This window comes from Clarias gariepinus, chromosome 2 (assembly GCF_024256425.1).
Source record: "Clarias gariepinus isolate MV-2021 ecotype Netherlands chromosome 2, CGAR_prim_01v2, whole genome shotgun sequence".
Classification (NCBI taxonomy): domain Eukaryota; kingdom Metazoa; phylum Chordata; class Actinopteri; order Siluriformes; family Clariidae; genus Clarias; species Clarias gariepinus.
This window is the reverse complement of record NC_071101.1, coordinates 11,545,528-11,567,955: the sequence shown is the minus strand read 5'-3', so window position 1 is coordinate 11,567,955 and position 22,428 is coordinate 11,545,528. Positions and strand designations below refer to the sequence as shown.

The 22,428-nt window shown below is 44.2% G+C and overlaps 1 long non-coding RNA gene and 2 gene segments (V, D, J or C); 2 read left to right on the top strand and 1 right to left on the bottom strand.

Annotated features, from left to right (window-relative positions):
* LOC128509428 (probable non-functional immunoglobulin kappa variable 6D-41) overlaps window positions 1–22,428 on the top strand; it is a 74,531-nt gene that overhangs the window by 14,956 nt on the left and 37,147 nt on the right.
* Window positions 13,942–15,098, bottom strand: LOC128509483 (uncharacterized). The gene is made up of 2 exons (XR_008356053.1): window positions 14,973–15,098; window positions 13,942–14,417 (listed from the first exon to the last, which is right to left on the bottom strand). It is a non-coding gene; the product is annotated as an uncharacterized LOC128509483 (long non-coding RNA).
* On the top strand, window positions 18,872–21,144 carry LOC128509422 (immunoglobulin kappa variable 6D-21-like). The segment is given in 2 exon segments: window positions 18,872–18,935; window positions 19,048–21,144. Coding segments are annotated over 2 exon segments (414 nt in total).

The following is a 22,428-nucleotide window of genomic DNA, read 5'->3' as shown; positions in this document are numbered from 1 at the left end:
GTTCAGTTTTAGGTCCACTGCTTTTTTTCCTCTACATGCTTCCTCTGGGCAACATAATCCGTAAGCATGGTATTAGTTTTCATTGTTATGCTGACGATACACAGTTATATGTCTCAGCAAAACCTGATGAGAAAAAACAGCTTACTAAAGTTGAGCAATGTGTGCCATAAGAACGGACATAAGAAATTGGATGCTAATTAACTTCCTTCTGCTTAGTCCGGATAAGACAGAAGTTCTAGTCATAGGACCGCATACAGCTAGGAGTAAAATTTTAGATCACACCATAACTTTAGATGGCCTTTCTGTTCCATCAAGTGCAACAGTGAAAGACCTTGGTGTGATTATTGACTCCAGCCTTTCATTTGAAGCTCATGTAGATAATATTACCAGGATAGCATTTTTTCACCTCAGAAATATTGCCAAGATAAGAAATTTATTGTCGCTAAACGATGCAGAAAAACTAGTTCATGCTTTTATCACTTCTGGGTTGAACTACTGTAATGCCTTACTGTCTGGTTGTTCAGCTAGATGCATAAATAAGCTTCAGCTAGTCCAGAATGCAGCAGCGAGAGTCCTCACTAGAACCAGAAGATATGAGCACATCACCCCTATCTTATCTTCACTGCATTGGCTCCCTGTGAAATTTCGCATTGATTTTAAAATACTACTCTTGACATATAAAGCATTAAATGGTCTCGCGCCGCAGTACCTGAGCGAACTGCTAGTGTCTTACGAACCGCCACGCCTACTTCGATCAAAGGATAGAGGCTGCTTGTCAGTACTGCGTATTATGAAAAATACAGCTGGGGGCAGAGCTTTTTCTTACAAAGCCCCAAAATTATGGAATAGTCTTCCAAATAGTGTTCGGGACTCAAACACAGTCTCAGTGTTTAAGTCCAGGCTAAAAACCTATTTATTTAGCCAAGCATTTTTATAAATATATTTGCCTTAGGTAAAGGAGCAGATCTGGGGGACTCATGGACGTAGAGTATTATGGTGAACTGGTATGTTTAGATGCTGTCTTCCTCACTCTCATTGATCACTCAGGTTTGCTGACGGTGAGGTGATTGTTTGCTTTACATTTACATTTAGGCATTTGGCAGAGGCTCTTATCCAGAGCGACTTACATTTTTATCTCATTACACATCTGAGCAGTTGAGGGTTAAGGGCCGCGCTCAAGGGCCCAACAGTGGCAACTTGGTGGTTGTGGGGTTTGATCCTGGGATCTTCCGAACCGTAGTCCAATGCCTTAACCACTGAGCTACCCCTGGCCCTACATCTCAGGAAGCTCTTATGTTTCTGTTTCCTTCTGGCTCTCTCTTTTAGTTATGCTGTCATAGTTAGTCCTGTCAGAGTCTCTGCTTGCACTCTACAGTTAATATACATTCACATTATACATTGTGTGACTGTGACCATACCTAACTGCCATCTCTTCTCTTCTTCTCTTTCTCCCCCTCTTTCTCTTTCCTCTCTCCCCCTGTCTCCCCCTTTTACTCTTTCTCTCTCCCTGTCGAGCTACACATGTCGTTCCTGAGCTGCCAGTGATCCAGACTCCCTCTGCCCTCTGGACCTGTCTGACCCATCCTGGTGCCCCGCTTCTGGTTGAAGATCTCGTCACATGGATGCCCCGTGTGTCTCTTTGGGATGCGTCTGGTGTCTGGGGATGATTCTCTCTACCTAGAAGATGGTTCTGGCCTCGACTGGTGTTGGCAACTGTTTCTCTGGGGACTTGACAGTTCGATAGTTCAGGACTGAAACTTCCTACAAGTCTACCTGGGTCTTCAATAACTACCTGGACTCCATATTAACATCAATTAACATCAGCTATTATAGCTGAACTGCCTGCCACCTAACACACTGTATAAATGCAGATCATTTACTGCTTTCTGTTTCACCCAAATGAGGATGGGTTCCCTGTTGAGTCTGGTTCCTCTCAAGGTTTTTTCCTATTACCATCTCAGGGAGTTTTTTCTTGCCATTGTCGCCCTCGGCTTGCTCACCAGGGACAAACCTACCATTTTGATTCATACAAACGCCTCGGGTTACTTTGTTGTAACCCTGTTCCCTGAAAAGGCGGGAACGAGATGCTGCGTGAAAACGCTATGGGAATATCTTTTCGTGTTGCCGGTTGTGAAGCATGTGTGTACCAAACACGCCAAATTTTGGCTTATATAACCTCGGTCAGGTGACGTCATCTGATTAGATGCACCTGCAGGTTATGAATAGGAGTGAGCCGGCAACATTCCTCAGATCGTTTTCTTCACCGCATTGTGCGCGTGTGTGTGTCAGCAAGCATAACAAAAATAAGCAGAATTAAATCTATAAAACTCACCAGTTAGTATGGCGGAGTTTAAAACTAGATGTCCCCCTCCTTGTGAAAATTTCCTTTCGGAGGGCGATATGCACACATTCTGCTTCGAATGTTTGGGTGAAAAGCATGCTCTCGAAGGGCTTAATGGAGAGTGTGAGCACTGTGATCTTCTCCCCATGAAGCTGCTTCGCGCGCGTCTCGCGTTCTTTAGGGAACCACGAGCCGCGCTGCACTCATGGGGATCACAAGCAGATCTGGCCGAGGAGCGAGAGACGGAGTCCCTCCTTTCTCTCGCCCTCTCCCCCGATCCTGATGTCTCTCCTTCCACTTCACGAGCGCACTCCAGTGCTTCTCGCGGGTGTGTTGAAGAGACTTGTTCTCCTGCTTCTGTGGAAATGGAAGTTGCTTCCTCAGAACGCTCCTCAAAAGATGAAAGAGAATATGAGGAATTGCTCGAAGTTATAACGCGTGCAGTCGAACGACTGCATATTGACTGGCCACAGGAGCAGGTTCACCCAAAACAATCTAAATTAGATGACAGATTTCTGTCGGGTGGCCAGGAGATGGAGCCAAAACACCGCTCTCTCCCATTTTTTGATGACCTCCACAACGAGTTATTTTGTTCTTGGAGAAATCCTTTTTCTTCCCGTATTTTTGTACAATCGACTTCGTTTTATTTGAACATCGTTGATGCAAAAGCACGAGGTTATGTGGTGATGCCCCAGATAGAAGAGACGCTTGCGGGCTATCTCTTTCTTGGAACATCATCCTCATTAAAGAAACCAACACTTCCCTCCAAGCCGTGTAGAACTTCTTCTACCCTGGTAGGGAAAGCATTCCAAGCAGCAGGTCAGGCCGGCGCTTCCTTGCACACCATGGCGGTTTTGCAGGCGTATCAGGCTGATCTGCTGAAAGATTTGAGCACGAGCGGCACACTGAATCATGACGCATTCAATGAATTACGCCGGGCTACTGATTTATCCCTGCGTGCGACTAAACAGACAGCCCGTGCAATCGGCTGTTCCATGGCCTCCTTGGTGACCGCTGAAAGGCACCTGTGGTTAAACCTGACAGGCATCAAGGACAAGGATAGAAGATTCCTACTTGATGCCCCTGTCTCACCTTCCGGCCTATTTGGCGACGCTGTGAATTCCGTCGCCACTAGGTTCCGAGAAGCTAAATTGTATGAACAGGCTTTTGGGAAATTTCTCCCACGCCGTGCTCAAGAGTCGAGGCCCTCGGCCACCCAGCCTCGGCCAGATCTGAATCTCACCGGGCGAGAGGCACAAAAAGAGAGCGTCAGCAGCTGGGCACCCCCCCGTAAGGACTGGGGTACGGCTCGTCGCCCCCAACAGGCTGCCTCCAAAAGATCAGATCGCCGCACTGTCTTCTTTTCAAAGACTAAGTCCTGAAGCCTACGTGCCCAGGACTGTGGGGGTGATCCCTCCCGGGGAACGGCACTCAACTCTCTTTCCTATAAGAGCATGCCCCCCCGGACACCCCCAGGGGGTCGGTGTTCAGTTTCCGCCACCTCTGGTGTTTCGACCTCACCGACCTCCAGAGATATGTTAGTGCCTCGGTTTTATCCTGTTATATTCCAGGATGCCGAACCACTAACACCCCCCCGCGCACTAAAACTTGTACCCCTTTCGGAGAAACTGGCAGCGTGGAAGCTACTGCCAGGCATATCTCCCTGGGTGCTAAAGACTGTAGAGAAAGGCTACAGGATTCAGTTTGCTCATCGCCCTCCGCGTTTCAACGGCGTGGTCTACACTTCCGTGATACCGGAGAGAGCGCATCTGCTAAACTCCGAACTCCAGGTGTTGCTGGAGAAGGGAGCCATAGAACAGGTTCCTCCTCCAGACAGGGAGTCAGGCTACTACAGTCGCTACTTTCTGGTTCCCAAGAAAGGCGGGGGGCTGCGTCCGATTTTGGATCTTCGCGGGTTGAACCGCTATCTCAAATTACAGATTCCAGATGTTAACCATCAATATGATTGTCTCGCAAATCCAACCAGAAGATTGGTTCGTGACGATAGATTTAAAGGACGCATACTTCCACATAAAAGTTTTGCCACAACACAGGAAGTTCCTGAGGTTCGCTTTCGGGGGAGAAGCTTACCAGTATCAGGTCCTTCCATTCGGTCTAGCTCTGTCACCCCGCACATATACAAAATGTATGGATGCTGTCCTGGCTCCCTTGCGACTCCAGGGCATCCGTATTCTCAATTACATAGACGACTGGCTAATCCTGGCCCAGTCTCAGCAGCTAGCGCTCCGACATCGCGATGTCGTCCTAGCTCATCTTCATTCGCTGGGATTGAGACTCATCGCTACCAAAAGCGTTCTCGTTCCGGCTCAGAGGACAACATACTTGGGTGTCAGATGGGATTCGATCACTATGCGGGCACAATTGTCTCCCGCTCGTGTCGAATCCATCCTCAGCGCCCTCAAGGAAATCAGACTAGACCAGGAAGTGACTATTTATCACTTTCAAAAATGTTTAGGCCTCATGGCAGCTGCATCCACGGTGATACCTTTGGGCCTTCTGCACATGAGAGCTTTTCAGTTGTGGCAAAGAGCCAGGGGATTTCATACAAGGGCCAATCCCCGAAGGCGAATAAGGGTTACGCTCGAAGGACGTCGTACCCTTTCTATGTGGTTCAGACCCCAGTTTCTCACCTTGGGTCCCACTCTAGGTCCGTCTTGTCGTCGCAAAATGCTAACGACAGACGCTTCCCTTACCGGCTGGGGTGCGGTCTTGGATGGCCGTCCAGCTCAAGGGCGCTGGAGAGGTCATCTTCTCGCATGGCACATCAATTGCCTCGAAATGATGGCTTTATTTTTGGCCCTACAGCACTTCCTCCAGCAGCTGAGAGGCTACCATGTTCTAGTGCGGGTGGACAATACATCGGTAGTCTCCTACATAAATCGCCAGGGCGGACTGCACTCGCGCCGCTTGAACGAGCTAGCGCATCAGGTTCTGCTCTGGGCACAGGAAGTTCCTGTCCCTCAGGGCGATTTACATTCCAGGGCACATGAATGTGGGAGCAGATTTACTGTCCAGACAAGCTGTGACAAATGGGGAATGGAAACTCCACCCCGACATAGTCAGCCAAATCTGGGAAAGATTCTTTACAGCAGAGGTGGACCGCTTTGCCTCCCAAGAGACAGCACAATGTCCTCTCTACTACTCTCTGACTTCATCGGGAGTCCTGGCAAGAGTCCGTCAACACGGTTTGCGCCTCTTACTGATAGCGCCACGTTGGCCGGCCAGAGTATGGTTCTCGGATCTAATATCTCTCCTCGATGGCTCACCTTGGATGATTCCAGTGAGGAGGGATCTTCTGTCTCAGGCGCAGGGGACAATATTTCATCCCCGACCGGAGCTTTGGAACCTTCACGTTTGGCCCCTGAACGGGACCAACTAAGACAAGCTGGTGTCCCAGCCAGCGTTATTGACACTATTCTAGCCGCTAGAGCTCCCTCCACTAGAAAAGCTTATGCCCCCAAATGGAATGTTTTTGAAAGTTGGTACATGACGAAGCAGGTAGACCCAGTCCACTGCCAAATTGTTTCAGTGCTGAAGTTCCTGCAAGATAAGTTGTCCTCGGGCTTGTGCCCTAGTACCCTTAGGACGTACGTGGCCGCTATCTCAGCCTGCCACGTTCCAATCGAGGGGATTACTGTGGGAAAACACCCTTTAGTTGCCCGTTTTATTCGTGGAGCTAAACGGTTGAGGCCACCCACTAGAGCCACGACCCCTTCATGGGATTTATCTATCGTGCTCGAAGGTCTAACGCTAAGGCTAACGCTAAGGCTAGCCCACCGGAGCACACCTCTTCTGCGCTTCACGTGTCCAACAGGTTTGCTCTCCTCAGTGATGCACCCACTGAGAAACCTGAAAGAGCTCTGGTTATAGGAGACTCTATAATGAGGCACGTGAAATTAGCCAGGCCTTTAGGGGTGCCAGCGGCAGTGGTTAGGTGTATCCCGGGAGCCAGAGCACCGGACATAGCAGGTAATCTTAGGGCTCTAGGACAGCACAGGTTCTCCAAGATAGTGGTACATGCTGGAGCTAATGATATACGCCTTCGTCAGTCAGAGGTTAGCAAGAATAACTTTATAGAGGTGTTTAAATTAGCGAAGGCGATGTCCGATGGAGTAGTATGCTCTGGTCCCATCCCAATGAGACGTGGTGACATAACTTACAGCAGGTTATGGTCGCTGAACCGCTGGATGTCCAGGTGGTGCTCCGAAAACAACGTGGGCTTTATTGATAATTGGAAGACCTTTGAGGGCAAAGCTGGCCTGTTAGGGCGGGACGGTGTCCATCCCACTCGGGAAGGTGCTGCTCTCATTTCTTGCAGTATAGCTTATAGTCTTAGAAAAGGCCTAGTTAATCGGTGACAATCCAGAGCCCAGGCCAGGGAGCAGACAGACAGGCTAAACCAACCGTCTGCTAGCTGCAAAGAGTCGTCACCCAGGGTTCACTGTATTGAGACTGTGTCTGTTCCCCGAGCTAAAAACAAATTTAGAAAGACTCAGAAAGTCTGTTTTATGAATTTAATTAACATAAAGACCACAAACTTGGATCATACTGAATGCGCAGCCGGCACCTCTGATCTGAAGCTAGGACTGTTAAATATTAGATCTCTCACATCTAAAGCAGTTATAGTTAATGAAATTATCACGGATCAGGAGTTTAATATACTCTGTTTAACAGAAACCTGGATTAAACAGGACGAGTATGTGGCTCTAAATGAAGCTAGTCCTCCTGGATACAGCTACATACACCAGCCTCGGTTAACTGGTAGAGGAGGAGGCGTCGCAGTTATTCACAATGATAATTTGACTATTGTACAAAAACACGGACTCAAATTTAATTCATTTGAAATTCTTTATAGTAACATAAGTGTATTTAACTATATTAAGTCAGCTCAGTCGATCCCGCTAATTGTCATTTAAAGACCTCCAGGGCCGTACTCTGAATTTCTTAGTGAATTTGCAGATTTCCTTTCAAACCTAGTCGTTTCTGTAGACAAAGTGTTAATTGCTGGAGATTTTAATATTCATTTTGAAAACCCAGAAGACCCTCTGAGAACAGCATTTATGTCCATACTGGACTCGGTAGGAGTAAATCAGTGTGTAGTAGGACCCACACATAAAGCAGGTCACACTTTAGATTTAATAATATTATTCGGATTAAGTATGAGAAATTTATTCACAATTCCACTATCTGAAGTTATCTCAGATCACTATCTTGTCTCAATTCAAGTGTGTCACAGTAATAATGTACGCACAGCGCCGCGCTACCGTATGAAACATTCACATCAACTACCAAACAGAGTTTTATCAGTAATCTCCCAGAGTTCCCAACTTCGATTAGATTACCGTCTGACCCCACAGAACTCGATCAGGCGACTGAATATTTAGAGTCGACATTTCGCTATACCTTAGATATTGTAGCTCCAGTTAAAAGAAAAATTATTAGAGAGCATCCTGAACTATAGAAAAGCTCTTAGTGTAGCTAGATCAACATATCTCTCCACTCTTATAGAAAATAACAAAAATAATCCTAGATTCTTATTTAATGCTGTAGCCAAATTAACCAGAAATAAGACCACTGCAGAAATCTCCACAACAACATCATGCAATAGTGAGGACTTCATGAACTTTTTTAATAATAAAATTGTAAAAATTAGGCATAAAATTGAGGTTTTGAAACCGAAAAATTTAATTGATGCAGATGCCTTACATCTCTGGAAGCCCTCATGTTTGTGTTTCCTTCTGGCTCTCCCTTTTTAGTTATGCTGTCATAGTTAGTCCTGCCGGAGTCTCTGCTTGCACTCTGCACTAAATATACATTCACTTTTTACATTGTTCGACTGTGACCATACCTAACTGTTATTTCTCCATCTCTTTGCTCTCTCCTTTTCTGCTCTCTCCTCTCTCTCTCTCTCCCTCTCTCCTTTTTCCTCTACCTATCTCTCTGTCGAGCTATACATGTCGCTCCTGAGCTGCCAGTGATCCAGACCCCCTCTGCCCGCTGGACCTCTCTAACTCATCCTGGAGTCCTGCTTCTGGTTGGAGATCTCATCACATGGATGCCCCCGTGTGGTCTGCCTGGAATGCGTGTGGTGACTGGGGTTGGTTCCACTTTCCATGAAGGTGGTCCTGTCCTCGTCTGATGCAGACAGCTGTTCTCTGAGGACCTGTGACTTCAGTCGCTCAATAGTTCAGGACTGAAATTTTTCACAGTCTACCTGAGCCTCCAGGAACAAACTGGACTTTAATCTTACACATCTCCTCTTATATTGAACTTCCAGTCTCGCATATTATTATGCACATCAATCCCTGCTATCTGTTTTCACCCAGATAAGGATGGGTTCCCTGTTGAGTCTGGTTCCTCTCAAGGTTTCTTCCTATTACCATCTCAGGGAGTTTTTCCTTGCCACTGTCGCCGTCGTCCTAGGCTTGCTCATCAGGGACAATCATATAATTTTGATTCATACACATTCACATTTCATACAAACTTAATTCTTTTGATTGTGTAAAGCTGCTTTGTGATGATGTAAATCGTTAAAAGCGCTATACAAATAAAATTGAATTGAATTTAATCTGGGGGACTCAGAGTAGAGTATTATGGTGAACTGGTATGTTTGGATGCTGTCTTCCTCACTATCATTGATCACTCAGGTTTGCTGACGGTGAGGTGATTGTTTGCTTTACATGTCAGGAAGCCCTCATGTTTGTGTTTCCTTCTGGCTCTCCCTTTTAGTTATGCTGTCATAGTTAGTCCTGCCGGAGTCTCTGCTTGCACTCTACAGTTAATATACATTCACATTATACATTGTGTGACTGTGACCATACTTAACTGCCATCTCTCCTCTTCTTCTCTTCCCCCCCCTCTTTCTCTTTCCTCTCTCCTCCTGTCTCCCCCTTTCACTCTTTCTCTCTCTCTCTGTCGAGCTACACATGTCGTTCCTGAGCTGCCAGTGATCCAGACTCCCTCTGCCCTCCGGACCTGTCTGACCCATCCTGGTGCCCCGCTTCTGGCTGAAGATCTCGTCACATGGATGCCCCGTGTGTCTCTCTGGGATGCGTCTGGTGTCTGGGAATGATTCTCTCTACCTAGAAGATGGTTCTGGCCTCGACTGGTGTTGGCAACTGTTTCTCTGGGGACTTGACAGTTCGATAGTTCATGACTGGAACTTCTTACAAGTCTACCTGGGTCTTCAATAACTACCTGGACTCCATATTAACATCAATTAACATCAGCTATTATAGCTGAACTGCCTCCCACCCTACACACTGTATAAATGCAGATCATTTACTGCTTTCTGTTTCACCCAAATGAGGATGGGTTCCCTGTTGAGTCTGGTTCCTCTCAAGGTTTCTTCCTACTGTATTACCATCTCAGGGAGTTTTTCCTTGCCACTGTCGCCCTCGGCTTGCTCACCAGGGACAAACTGACCATTTTGATTTATACAAATTCACATTTCAGACAAACTTAAATAATTCTTTTGACTGTGTAAAGCTGCTTTGCGGCAATGAAAATTGCTAAAAGCGCTATACAAATAAAATTGAATTAAATTGAATTGAAAGAGGTATTCCCCTGCAACAAGTGTGTGACGCGGCGGGCTGGTCCTCTCCGCACACATTTATTAGATTTTATAGTCTGGATGTTCCTGTCACTCCGGGCTCACGAGTCCTCGAGTCAGCTTCCCAGACATAGTTCTGAGACCTCTCAGCCTTGTGCGCACACGCTACACAATGCGGGGTCCAGACACTCGCAGTGCGGCGACGTTGGTACTCTCGTTCCCATAGCGTTTTCACGCAGCATCGAGTGTAGCCTTTGAAAGGAAACGTCTCGGGTTACTTTGTTGTAACCCTGTTCCCTGAAAAGGCAGGAACGAGATGCTGCGTCCCAATGCCGCACTGCCCACGTGACCGGACGTCCGTTCAGACAATCAATCTGAGGAATGTTGCCGGCTCACTCCTATTTATAACCTGCAGGTGCATCTAATCAGATGACGTCACCTGACCGAGGTTATATAAGCCAAAATTTGGCGTGTTTGGTACACACATGCTTCACAACCGGCAACACGAAAAGATATTCCCATAGCGTTTTCACGCAGCATCTCGTTCCCGCCTTTTCAGGGAACAGGGTTACAACAAAGTAACCCGAGACGTTTTCTCCTCGGTTTTGTGTCTTTAGGTGTCTGTGGTGGTACGTTGGTCTGTGGCTGCTGTGTGTCGGTGCAGACGTTGGGGGCGTGGTCACTGTCAGCACTGAACACTGTACCGGCATCAGGTTCTGCGCTCGCGCTGTGTACAGTGGTACCGGTGTTGGGTTCAGCGCCGAGCGCAGGGTGTGTCTCAGTGCTGCCACTGTGTTCATTACCGACCTGTTGGAGTTCCGGTGTGTCGGCGAGGCCCACCGCAGGCACGGATTCCTCGGTGCTCCCCCACCGTGCCGCTGCCGCTGTCTCCCGGCGGTGTCGCCGTGCGAGCTCCCCGGCTGCACGGCTCCGTTTTCGCACCCGACCTGCTCCCCCACCGCTAGCAGCACGTCCTCAATCTGCACGCCGTCCTCCGGCACACACCTGACACCATGCCGGAGGGACAGAGTCTCCACACCGGCCTCAGAGGCCATGGTGCCTGCTCGCTCTCTCTCTCACTTTAAACTTTTATTTAACTAAAAAACATTTACTGATTAAAAAAAAAAATTAAATAAGCAGTCTCCAGAGAGTTTGGCAGGACGCCAAACAGCCTTTCGCACGCTCCCTCACACCCAGCACATGCGCAGAGAGAGAGAGAAAGAGAGATCTTAACACACTTTATTAAAGAAAAGAATTGTAAACTTATTTACATGTTTTCTTTTTTTTCATAAGTCTGGTGTTATTTACATATTTACAGTTTTTTTTTTTTTTTTTTTAAAGCTGTAAGAATCGGTTGGTGTGTGTGTGTGTGTGTGTAGGTGTGTGTGTGTGTGCTGTGTGTGCTGAGTTGCACCCTGGATCTTCATTCTCCTGTGTTGCGGCTTTCAGGGTCTGACTGCAGGTTTTCAGTTTTGTGGTGGGTTCTGTTGTGGATGTCTCCTTTTTTTTTCTTCGGTTTGGCTGTAGTGCTCTCTTTAGGCGTCGGTGTGTCTTTAGCCGTCGGTGTGTCTTTAGGTGTCGGTGTGTCTTTTGGTGTCATTGGTGGTGTGCAGATTTGTGGCTTCTGTACCTCTTCAGTCAGGTTTTTCCTGCTGGCTGTCCCCTTGCTGCTCCTGCTTTATCTTGGCCGAATCGCCCCCTGAACAACCCAGTGCAGACAGCGCTGCCTTTCATGTCTGATATCGCCTGCAACCAAAGCACTTCAGTCGCGCCAAGGTGGCAAAAACTATGAAGCAGGTCTCCCCCTCTTTACAGTAGAATTTTACATTAAGTGTTACTTTTATGTCGTTAAAAACCATTAAAATCTGCTGGCAGAAAGGCAGAACGTGGGGCAAACAAATTTATTCAAGCAGGCCAGCTCCTTCATAATTTCCTCGTCCTAATAAATAGGGGCACATTTGATATTACGACTCGTGTTGTGGCGATAGACAGAGGGGTAACTTGAACCGCTGAGCCTCTTACACATACTCCCCCTTTTTGTTAGTGTACTCGCAAGGTTTATCTTGGTTTAAACCACTACCACTGCTTTGTTTATCCGGGAGGCAGAATAGATGTTCTCACACCTGACCTGCTCTCCACCACTAGCAGCACCTCCTCCACCTCTACTCCATCCTCCACCACACACCTACAGTAATGCCATGTCGGAGAGACAGTGTCTCTTGACCAGCCTCAGAGGCCATGATGCCCCGCTCACTCTCTCTCTTTCACTACAAACCTTTAACTTTTTTCTCATTACTAACATTTACTAATAAAAATAAATAAATAAATTGGGGGGCAATTTCAGTCCTTCCACAACTTGACAAAATGCTGAACAGCCATCCAAGCGCTCTCCTCACACCCAGCACAGAGAGAGAGAGAGAGAGAGAGAGAGAGAGAACAGGTAGTTATGATCACAGTCGCATGTATTAGCTGACTTTTTTACTGTTTGTCAAAAAATTCTTCATGGTTTCTTTTTTTAACAGGGTTTAGCTCCTATTTTTTGAAACCTTTTATTTCTTCTTTCTGTATGTTTGATAGTTTTACTTGTGCAGTTTAAAACTGTGCCATTCCTATTTTGCCATGTGACTACCTGTGTTTTAAACTTGACTAAGGATCTGTCTACATGATATGTGCTTGTCAGTGCCTCGACCCCTATTAGGTATCAGTACTACAAAAATAAGAAGATCCATAAAAAGTAATAAAAAAGCAACTAAACAAATGAATAAAATATTCCTGATCCACTGCAGTGACGAGTGTTCAGAGCTCCACATGTATCAACACAGAAAGAGTAATACATCAGGGCCCGAAACAACAGTATATCATCACATAAAGGACAAAGGACACAGGATTGAGGATTAGAATGTTCGACTTTTGGACAGAGAAGATAGATTCAAGAGAGGGGCAAAAAGGAGCCGTCTATGTACAAGTGATAAATATATTTTTTCCCAGAGGTAGAGATCTTAGGCTCAACCTGTCTCATATTTTTCATGCTGGTCCACCAGGAAAGCCTCCCTTAAAACACCCCTTACTCTCTCTGGTCGTTACATCTTAACAACTCTCCCCAATCCCACTCTATTGCAGTTTCTTCTAAACAGTTTTCATGCGGGAGCAAGTTTATTGTCTATAATTATTTTTATTTTAAATGGAGCTACATTATTTAAAGTATAATATAATGTTTACTCTAAGCATTCAGTCACCTGATCGAGTTCTCTGGGGTTAGACAGTGATCCAGTCATAGCTGATTCTGGCAGATCACTAAGAAATCTCTGTGCAGTAATTGATGTGAATGTATGTTTAATGTGGTAGCACAGCAACGTACATACATTATTAATAAAACACTTTAAAGGAGATGAGATGATCTAAGATTACTTCAGACAGTAAAAATGTCTCTTATTTTTCTTTCAGCTGCTCCCACTAGGGGTCGCCACAGCGGACCATTTGTCTCCATCTGACTCTGTCTACCACATCTTACTTTTTCACTCCAACCTCCTGCATGTCCTCCCTCACCACATCCATGTGGTAATGTCACTATATTTTCTAAATTTAATCTGAAGGGTGTGACCAGCTTCATAAGTGTGTGCTGTTATGCACTGATTCATTCATCCTACACTCCTACCTTGTAGGAATGGATGAGGATCTGAACTCCTCCATCTTATTAATATAAAATAAGTCTTTACCTGTCAGTTCACTCAAGCATAAACCCTGCAGTTAAGAAAGAGAAGAAAGCAGCTTCCTGCTCCACACCCAGCTAAACACACAGAGTCAGTGTTAAGCAGTAAATCAGAGAGCAGTGTAGAGGAAGTGAGATTCACATGAAGACGGCTGAGTGATCCTCTTTCTCCCAGAATAGAGCAGCACTTTCACCAGATGTTCAAGTTTCTTCAGCCAAACTCACTGAAGCACAACACACAGTATTGAATCTACAGCTAAACACACTCTCTCATCACACTGATAATGACTATTAACTGAAATAAAAGAAGACACAATGTCCAAAATGAAGCTTTATTTCAGCAGAGCAAAACTACAGGAAGAGCAACAGGACAGTGAAGAGAGTAAAGACAGAAATGTCAGCATTGTGTAGAACTGAAACTCTATTGTAGATGGATGTGTAAGCAGCTCAGTGTTAAATTCTATCTTGGAGCTGTTAGTCTTCACACTGGCTCTTTGTGAACGTGACCGGATGATTGACACCAGCATGGGAGACTGTACAGACAAACTCCTCCCCCTTTTCCCAGACTGCTTTGCTGAGGGTCAGGGTGCTGCTGCGTGTGTAACCGTCCTTCTTCTGTTCTTCTGCGCTGGTCAGAACCTGGTCCTTCACCTCTGAGCCGTCCACTCTCCAGCTCACCAGCGCCCCCTGTGGAGAGTAGGCAGACAGCAGGCAGAGCAGCGAGGCGGATCCCTCAGACAGCTGCAGAGAGGAGGGAGGGAGCAGAGACACGGAGGGCTTCACCGTGGGACCGGCTGGAGAAGACAAACACACAATAAACACACATTTACACACACTTACACAACATTTACTCATTACTGCTTATTCACATGACTGCAGTTCAGTAGAACTACTCAGCAGGAGAACATTTACTAGTTACTGGTTATATTGTGGAGCGACTCAGACTTTGATCAGCTTTATTCTGTGTTAAACACTTCTTACTGATGTGTAATATAAAGTGCTCCCTGTGTGATAATAGTAAATGGATCTGATTACACAAATGTTCATTGTTTAACACAAACACACAGCAGCATTCGTCTGTATTTTACATCAGCACAGAGACTTTAGAAAAATTTACACTAAACTTCAGATATGAACCAGTGACCAGGTTTAAACTCACAAACACACAGAGTATTTATTATATCTTCATTATTCACTCATTTATTATTTTACTTTTTTACAGTAAAGAATTACTCATAAATAAATTACTGATAACTATACACATAATTTTTTATTTAACTCATGTAAATGATAAGCAGAAGTTATTTTTCTTTACTTTTAGACTCCTAAAAGAAGTAAAAGTGACTTACCAATGATGAGTTTTGTTCCTCCACCAAAAGTGACCCACAGTGATACATTCTAATGAAACCGTCGTACAAAAACTTCTGTTACACTACAGTGACCACACACACACACACACACACACACAGACACACACACACACACACACACACATTTCCATAAAGAGAGGTTCCACTTTGCATTAGCGGCACATGCTTCAGTGCTCTGGGAGTGTTTATAGCGCTGTGACTTTAACACTTCATGACTGAGAGCTGCTGCTACAGCAACTTCACCCACAGCTACCATGACTTTGATCCCCATCTTCATCTGGACACTGATCCTCTGGACTCAAGGTCAGACACTGCTTCAGGTTTTGTTTCTCCAATCATTTCTTCATTCAAATACACATTTTTATGTATTATAATGTTTCAGTTTCATGGTGAATTATAATATATATTTTTACAGAGTGCAGAGGTCAAGTCACAGTAACTCAGACTCCTGCAGTGAAATCTGCTCGTCCAGGAGAAACAGTCAGCATCAACTGTAGAACCAGTCAGGCAGTGTATTATTACAGCTCATATGGCCACCACTTATTCTGGTATCAGCAGAAACCTGGAGAAGCTCCTAAACTACTGATTACATATGCCAATCAGCTACAGTCAGGTTTTCCAGCTCGTTTCAGTGGCAGTGGATCTGGATCTGATTTCACTCTGACCATCAGTGGAGTCCAGACTGAAGATGCAGCAGATTACTACTGTCAGAGTGTACATTATATCAATAGCAACTGGCTGTTCACACAGTGTTATAGAGTCGTACAAAAACCTCCCTCAGTCAGATTGTAGAGAGACTGCACTGCTGCAGCTGGGAGCGACTGCAGGTGCTGAGTTGGAGGATGTGATACGACACAATGACACTCTGTGGAGGAGAGGAACCACACCACACTAACTCATATCAGAATTCTCTCAATAACCATAATACCACAGTACACAGAGTCCACCATGGCCACTACTGTAAAATTAATACTTCTATTGATTTATAAATTATTCTGATCCTTTTTCAAAACTGTTTGGTGGTTAATAATCTTTGGTGGTTAATCTTCTGCTCTCTGATTTAGTTGTGTTTCCCTTTCAGTACACACTTCAGCCCTGCTCTAGATTCTCCCTCAGTCACTGGTGTAACTCCTCCTGTCCTCACAGCCTCTCTCTCCTGAGATTTGGGAATTAAACTGGTGTTCCTTCTCTCCACTCCCAGATAAGAAAATAAAAAAAGCTCCTTCACTTCACAGAGCTAAGTGACAACATAGGATATATATCTCATGCTTAATTGTTTCAATTATTACTTAGTATTCTGCACTCTTCTTCTCCCTGCTCTACCTACAAGTAACTATACCTCTCCCTCACTTCCTCAATCCTCCCCTTATTCCCTTCTTTCTCTGTGGCTTTCAGCATCCAGTGTTTGTGAATCTCAGTAAGTTTGCCAGACATCTCATCATGGATGGCAGCTCATCATCTTCTGCTAAAACTAAATCTTATACAGCAGCACAGACTTGCTATCACTATGATGAATTTGGTGATTGCTAAGGAGAACTATAGTGTAACAACATCTGACAGGACAATGAAACTCTGGGTTGTTTTGTTTTCATCACATCTTTTTGTGTGTCATGGCACACAGGTGGTTGAATAAACATCCTCTGAAAAAGTGAACATCTGCATTACTATCAGGCTTCAAACAAAGTACATCATTCAGTCACCAAGCACTAAAATTAGCACTAATAAAAAACTTCATCTTGTGCTATTGTTTTCTATATGCACTAATATTAACTCCTCTCTAACAGGAATTTAGCTCTGGATAAGGGGATGCGCCCAGTGCTGTAGATGTAAATATGCTTAAGAGACAGTGCAATACTACTTCTTGTGCTGCGGTTCAGGTCTCGCTCCTGTTTGATCAGAAAATTTCTAATGTTTTTGTCTTAAATCAGTTTTTTTTTGTATTTTAGTGGAATGATTTACAATTTATTAATAGTTATTAATCAGTAGCACAGTAACCATCAAATATACTCAGTGACCACACACACACATACACACACACACACACACAGATACACATTTGCATGAACAGTTCTCAGAATAGATCAGCACTTTCAGCAGATGTTCATGGTTCGTCAGACAAACTCACTCAAGCACAACACACACACTGCACTCGACCTGCTGTTAAAGCTGCTGTTCCAAATCGCAGCCAAAGACACTTCACAACTGAAAAAGGAGACGTGCTTTCCATATTAAAGCTTTATTTCAGCATAGCTACATCACTGACACCATTTTAGACCACTAAGCATGCTTCAAAGTGTACACTTGATTTCTAGTGAGCGTCACAGCGACTCTTTCGGAACGAGGTGATCTGAGTCGTGTCGTGGTAGGAGACGGTACAGCCGAACACCTCGGCCTCTTCCCAGCGTTCTTTGCTGAGGGTCAGGGTGCTGCTGCAGCTGTAGAAGCCGTTCTTCTGTTCTTCTGTGCTGGTCACAATCCCCTCGTTCACCTCGGCACCATCCACGGTCCAGCTCAGCAGCGGCCCCTGTGGAGAATAGGCTGAGAGCAGGCAGAACAGTGAGGCCGATCCCTCAGAGAGCTGCAGAGAGGAGGGAGGGAGCAGAGACACGGAGGGCTTCACCACCGGACCAGCTGGAGAAAACACACACACACACACACACACACACACACACAGGGATATTAATGTTAATGTTAAACTGAATTCTGTGATATAATATCTGTAGAGCAGGTTATCAGCACATCGTACGACCTAGCACAATTCTGATACTGTAACATCATCAAACCAAACTGCAGCTGAACAAAACAATTTCCATGTTCTGAACAAAACACACTATGCATGAATAAGCATCACACCAAGGTAATGTTATCTAGGTTTATTTTTTTACATGATGTTAATATTTTTTCATGGCTCATAATTAATAGAAAATAAACAATAAACCAACATGGTTCATGATTAATTCTTACACCCATTTTTTAGTTCGATGATAAATTATAGCAACACAAAGCAAAAATTTATTTACTAAAAAATAACATTTCAAAATTGTTTTAAAAACTGATGAAGTGCTTCAGACTAAATTTTACAAAAGCAAGGTTTTTATAAAAGCATCTTTGCTCTTCATTTCACATTTCTCTTCTTTATAGAAAATATGTATTTTTCCTATATAAATGTCAAATTATTATTTTTCCGTAATTATTTATCGTATCGATTATTTATCCTCCACCAAAAGTCCACCACAGTGATATACAGTGTATAGTGATACATTCCTGTGAAGTCATTGTACAAAACCCTCTGTCACACTACAGTGAACACACACACACACACACACACACACACACAGTGTGTCACTCTGGTGTTTAAACTCAGTGAAGTTTCAGTAAAAACTTTTGACTCTAAAGAATAGTGTACTGTACACACTGCAAAGGATTGAAGGAGAAATAACACTAAATGATGGACTAGTGATGAGATTTATCTCTGCAGTCAGAAACACATTACACCTCACCTAAATCTCCAGTCAGTCTGAATCCTGACGAATTAAAGTAAATGACTAAACTTCTGTCATTTCTTCACTACAGAAGAAGAAATTACTTTTTATAAATATTGGCGAGGCAAATTTTAAGCTTCTCTCTCTAATTCACTTATTTATGCATCTTAGACCTAAACGCTTTTTACAGAAAATCTCCATCTGACCCCAGAAGCAAAACTCACAGAATAACTCTGTAGTAGTGTGAGAATTACAGTAAGATTGGGGGAATGTGGTAAAGGTGTTTCCATACTTAGAGGACACTTTGCATTAGCAGCACATGCTTCAGTGCTCTGGGAGTGTTTATAGCGCTGTGACTTTAACACTTCATGACTGAGAGCTGCTGCTACAGCAACTTCACCCACAGCTACCATGACTTTGATCCCCGTCTTCATCTGGACACTGATCCTCTGGACTCAAGGTCAGACACTGCTTCAGATTTTATCTCTACAATCATCTCTTTATACAAATACACTCATTGTTTCTCTTATAGATTTTCAGTTTCTTGATGCATTATCCTTATATTTTTACAGGGTGCAGAGGTCAAGTCACAGTAACTCAGACTCCTGCAGTGAAATCTGCTCGTCCAGGAGAAACAGTCACCATCGCCTGTAGAACCAGTCAGGCAGTGTATAGCAATAACCGCTTACACTGGTATCAGCAGAAACCTGGAGAAGCTCCTAAACTCCTGATCAAATTTGCCAATCAGCTACAGTCAGGTTTTCCAGCTCGTTTCAGTGGCAGTGGATCTGGATCTGATTTCACTCTGACCATCAGTGGAGTCCAGACTGAAGATGCAGCAGATTACTACTGTCAGAGTGCACATTCCATCAGTAGCAACTGGCTGTTCACACAGTGTTATAGAGTCGTACAAAAACCTCCCTCAGTCAGATTGTAGAGAGACTGCACTGCTGCAGCTGGGAGCGACTGCAGGTGCTGAGTTGGAGGATGTGATACGACACAATGACACTCTGTGGAGGAGAGGAACAACACCACACCAACTCACAACTCACATTAGAAATTTCTCAATAATTATAACACCACACTGCACTCACTCCACCCCATGGACACTACTGTAAAATTAATACTTCTGTTGATTTATAAATGTTTTTGCTCCTTTTTCTCATGACTGGAACTGTTTGGTGGATAATCTTCTGTTTTGTTTAGTCTCTATCACTCATCCTACCCATATTACAGTTTAAGATTCTGAACTAATGTCAGTCAACATTAATAATTTGCTCCTAGATTTAGTTGTTTTTTTCTTGTTTCCCTTTCAGGACACACTTCAGCCCTGCTCTGGATTCTCCCTCAGTCACTGGTGTAACTCCTCCTGTCCTCACAGACTCTCTTTTAACATTTGGAAATTAAACTGGTGTTCCGTCTCTCCACTTCCTGATAAGATTGAGACCTGCTTTACTCCACAGTCTTGTGTCACCATATTTTCTCTTACTTTCCTGCTTTTTCTGCATTTTCTCATACAGATCTTGTACTGTCTTATTTTAACATTTCTTTCAGATCTAATATAAAATTCAAATTATTACCCATAAATCATTGTTTTTAGCTCTGAGATCTCATTTTCTCTTTTTTTTTTACCCCCTTCAGTCAAGCCTCCAGTCCTCCTGACTCCCCTCTCTCTCTCTCTCTCTCTCTCTTGAACTCCAATATCCTGAGATTTAACAACTCTCCTTTAAAACACAATAATGTAAACCTTTTGGAGCTGACCATTCATACTTCGCCAACATGAGACATCAGTGTTATCCCACTTCACTTTTCACAGCATTAATTAGTATTCTGCACTCTTCTTCTCACTGCTCTTCCTATGAGTAACTCTAACTCTAACTCTCCCTGACTCCCTCAATCCTCCTCTCCTTCTTTTCTTTCTTTGTGGCTTTCAGTATCCAATGTTTCTATGTGAATCTTAGTATGTTTTCGCAGCTCTTCAGCTAAAACTAAATTACAGCATGTCTGAGTTGCTGTACATCACTAAAGATGCATCACTATGATGTATTTTGTGATTGTTAGGAGAATTATTGTGTAACAACATCTGGCAGGACAATCAAACGTTAAGTAGTTTTACAAAACTAGCTATCTTTCTCTCCTGATGCTCACTCACTCACTCCCTCGTGTGGTGAGAAGGAGCTTCGTACTTCCTTCCAGGTTTCCAGCTATGCACCTGAGATTAATTATTGGGTGTAGTTTAGGAGAGTATAAAAGGGTGCGGCAAGATCAACCAGGTGTGGCGCTAATTCACCCCCAGGTGGCGCTTCCGGAAGTGTGTCGTCTAGTTCCGGTGTACGGGAGGTATGTTTGGCATGCTGGATTTTCGGCTATTTGTCAATGTTAGCATCTTGCTAATAGTGATTTTCTTTTGGAAAGCCGGCGATTTTTCGGATATTTATTGTGTCCGAGGCAGTGGAGGAGCAGCGTATTGCTGTCTAGGTGTATTTACCCTTTCAAAAAGAGCGGTGCAATTTGTGCGCGTGTACTGCAGGAGACGAATGCTACCGTATCGTTGGTATGCCGATTTATTTTCTCTTTGTATAGTAGGCTTAAGATCCTTAGGCATATGATGTGACCTGTATATCTGTCCTATGTTTTCGATCTGTTGAAGGAGTGGCCGCCAGATGGATGTGGTCTGCATCGCGTGGTAGGTAGGATTTATTTTCGTTGGCGCCCGCCACACAGGTATGTGCTGTATCTTCACTTTAATGTTCCTTTTACATTTTAGGTAAATTGATCAGCTGGCAAGCGTGCTTTTCTCACCTGTTATTGGCTTTGTCGCTTACAACTTGGCTTGCAGCTTCAGCACTGCTGTTTTGCTTCAGTGGATTGTTTTGGTTTATTTTGTTTTTGTCCTTGTGACAGCTATTTTTGTTTTCTTTTTCTGTTTTGCTTCTTTAACAGCTCTTTGCTTTGCTTGTGCTGCTGCCTTTGGCTGGCTTATTTCTATATTTTGTTTTGTGCTGCTTTGCTTGGTGTTGTCTGCCATTGCATGTACTTCACTGACTAACGCTTCAGTTTTATTTGTCCTCCAAGTTTGGAGGTTGCTTTGCAGCTCTATTTGTCTTTTTGTTTTGTAATTAAATTTGTTTTTTTCTTTTAGGAGCTGGGAATGGAGAGAAGGCAGGCTAGCTGCTTATAGAGTGGTGTGCTTGTTTACCAAGTGTGGAGTGGTACTACATTTTCACTAGTGTGAGGTTGGTGCACGTGTGGTTATTTATTGTCGTGAAGGAGTGTAGTCCTGTACCTAGCCTGCCTCTCTATGGTTAATCTCCCAGCTCCAATTTCTTTTCTTTGCTGGGGGATGTTTTAATTTGTTTTAACGGTCATTTTGATATTGAGTGATCTGGAAATTTCCTGTATAAATAAAAAATTTGTATTTTTGTATCCATGTCCCTGTGTTCTCACTGAGAGATTCAAACCTGCGTGTCTTAAACTTTTCCCAGGTAACCAATCCTGGGTGGCGTAATCGGTAATTTAGTCTTTTAATGTTGGTCTAAAGGAATTTTCTGTTTAAATTTCCCGACATAGAGAAAAGACACCCACCACACCGCCACATTCTGGCGTAATCGGCAGGATCCTCTCAACTTGTAACTAGGGACGTGGATAATAATTTTTTTTATTTATCCTTTGTTATTCTTTTCCTTGGTAGACTGGAGCAAAACAGTAGTGCTGGTTAGTGGGTAAATAATTCTTTTTCTCTTTTAGGAGTCTCCTGAAGGGTGGTAAGATCTTTTCAAGTACTCTCCTGTTATATATTTTTATTTGTCATGGAGGAGGAGCTGCAGGAATTGAGGGAGTTAGTAGCTCAGTTAAGGGCTGATAATTTCAAGCTGAGACAGGAGAGAGAAGGGGTTGGTTCACCCAGTCGTAGTAATGAGTCTGATTTACCTGGTCCATCGGTGACTCCATCT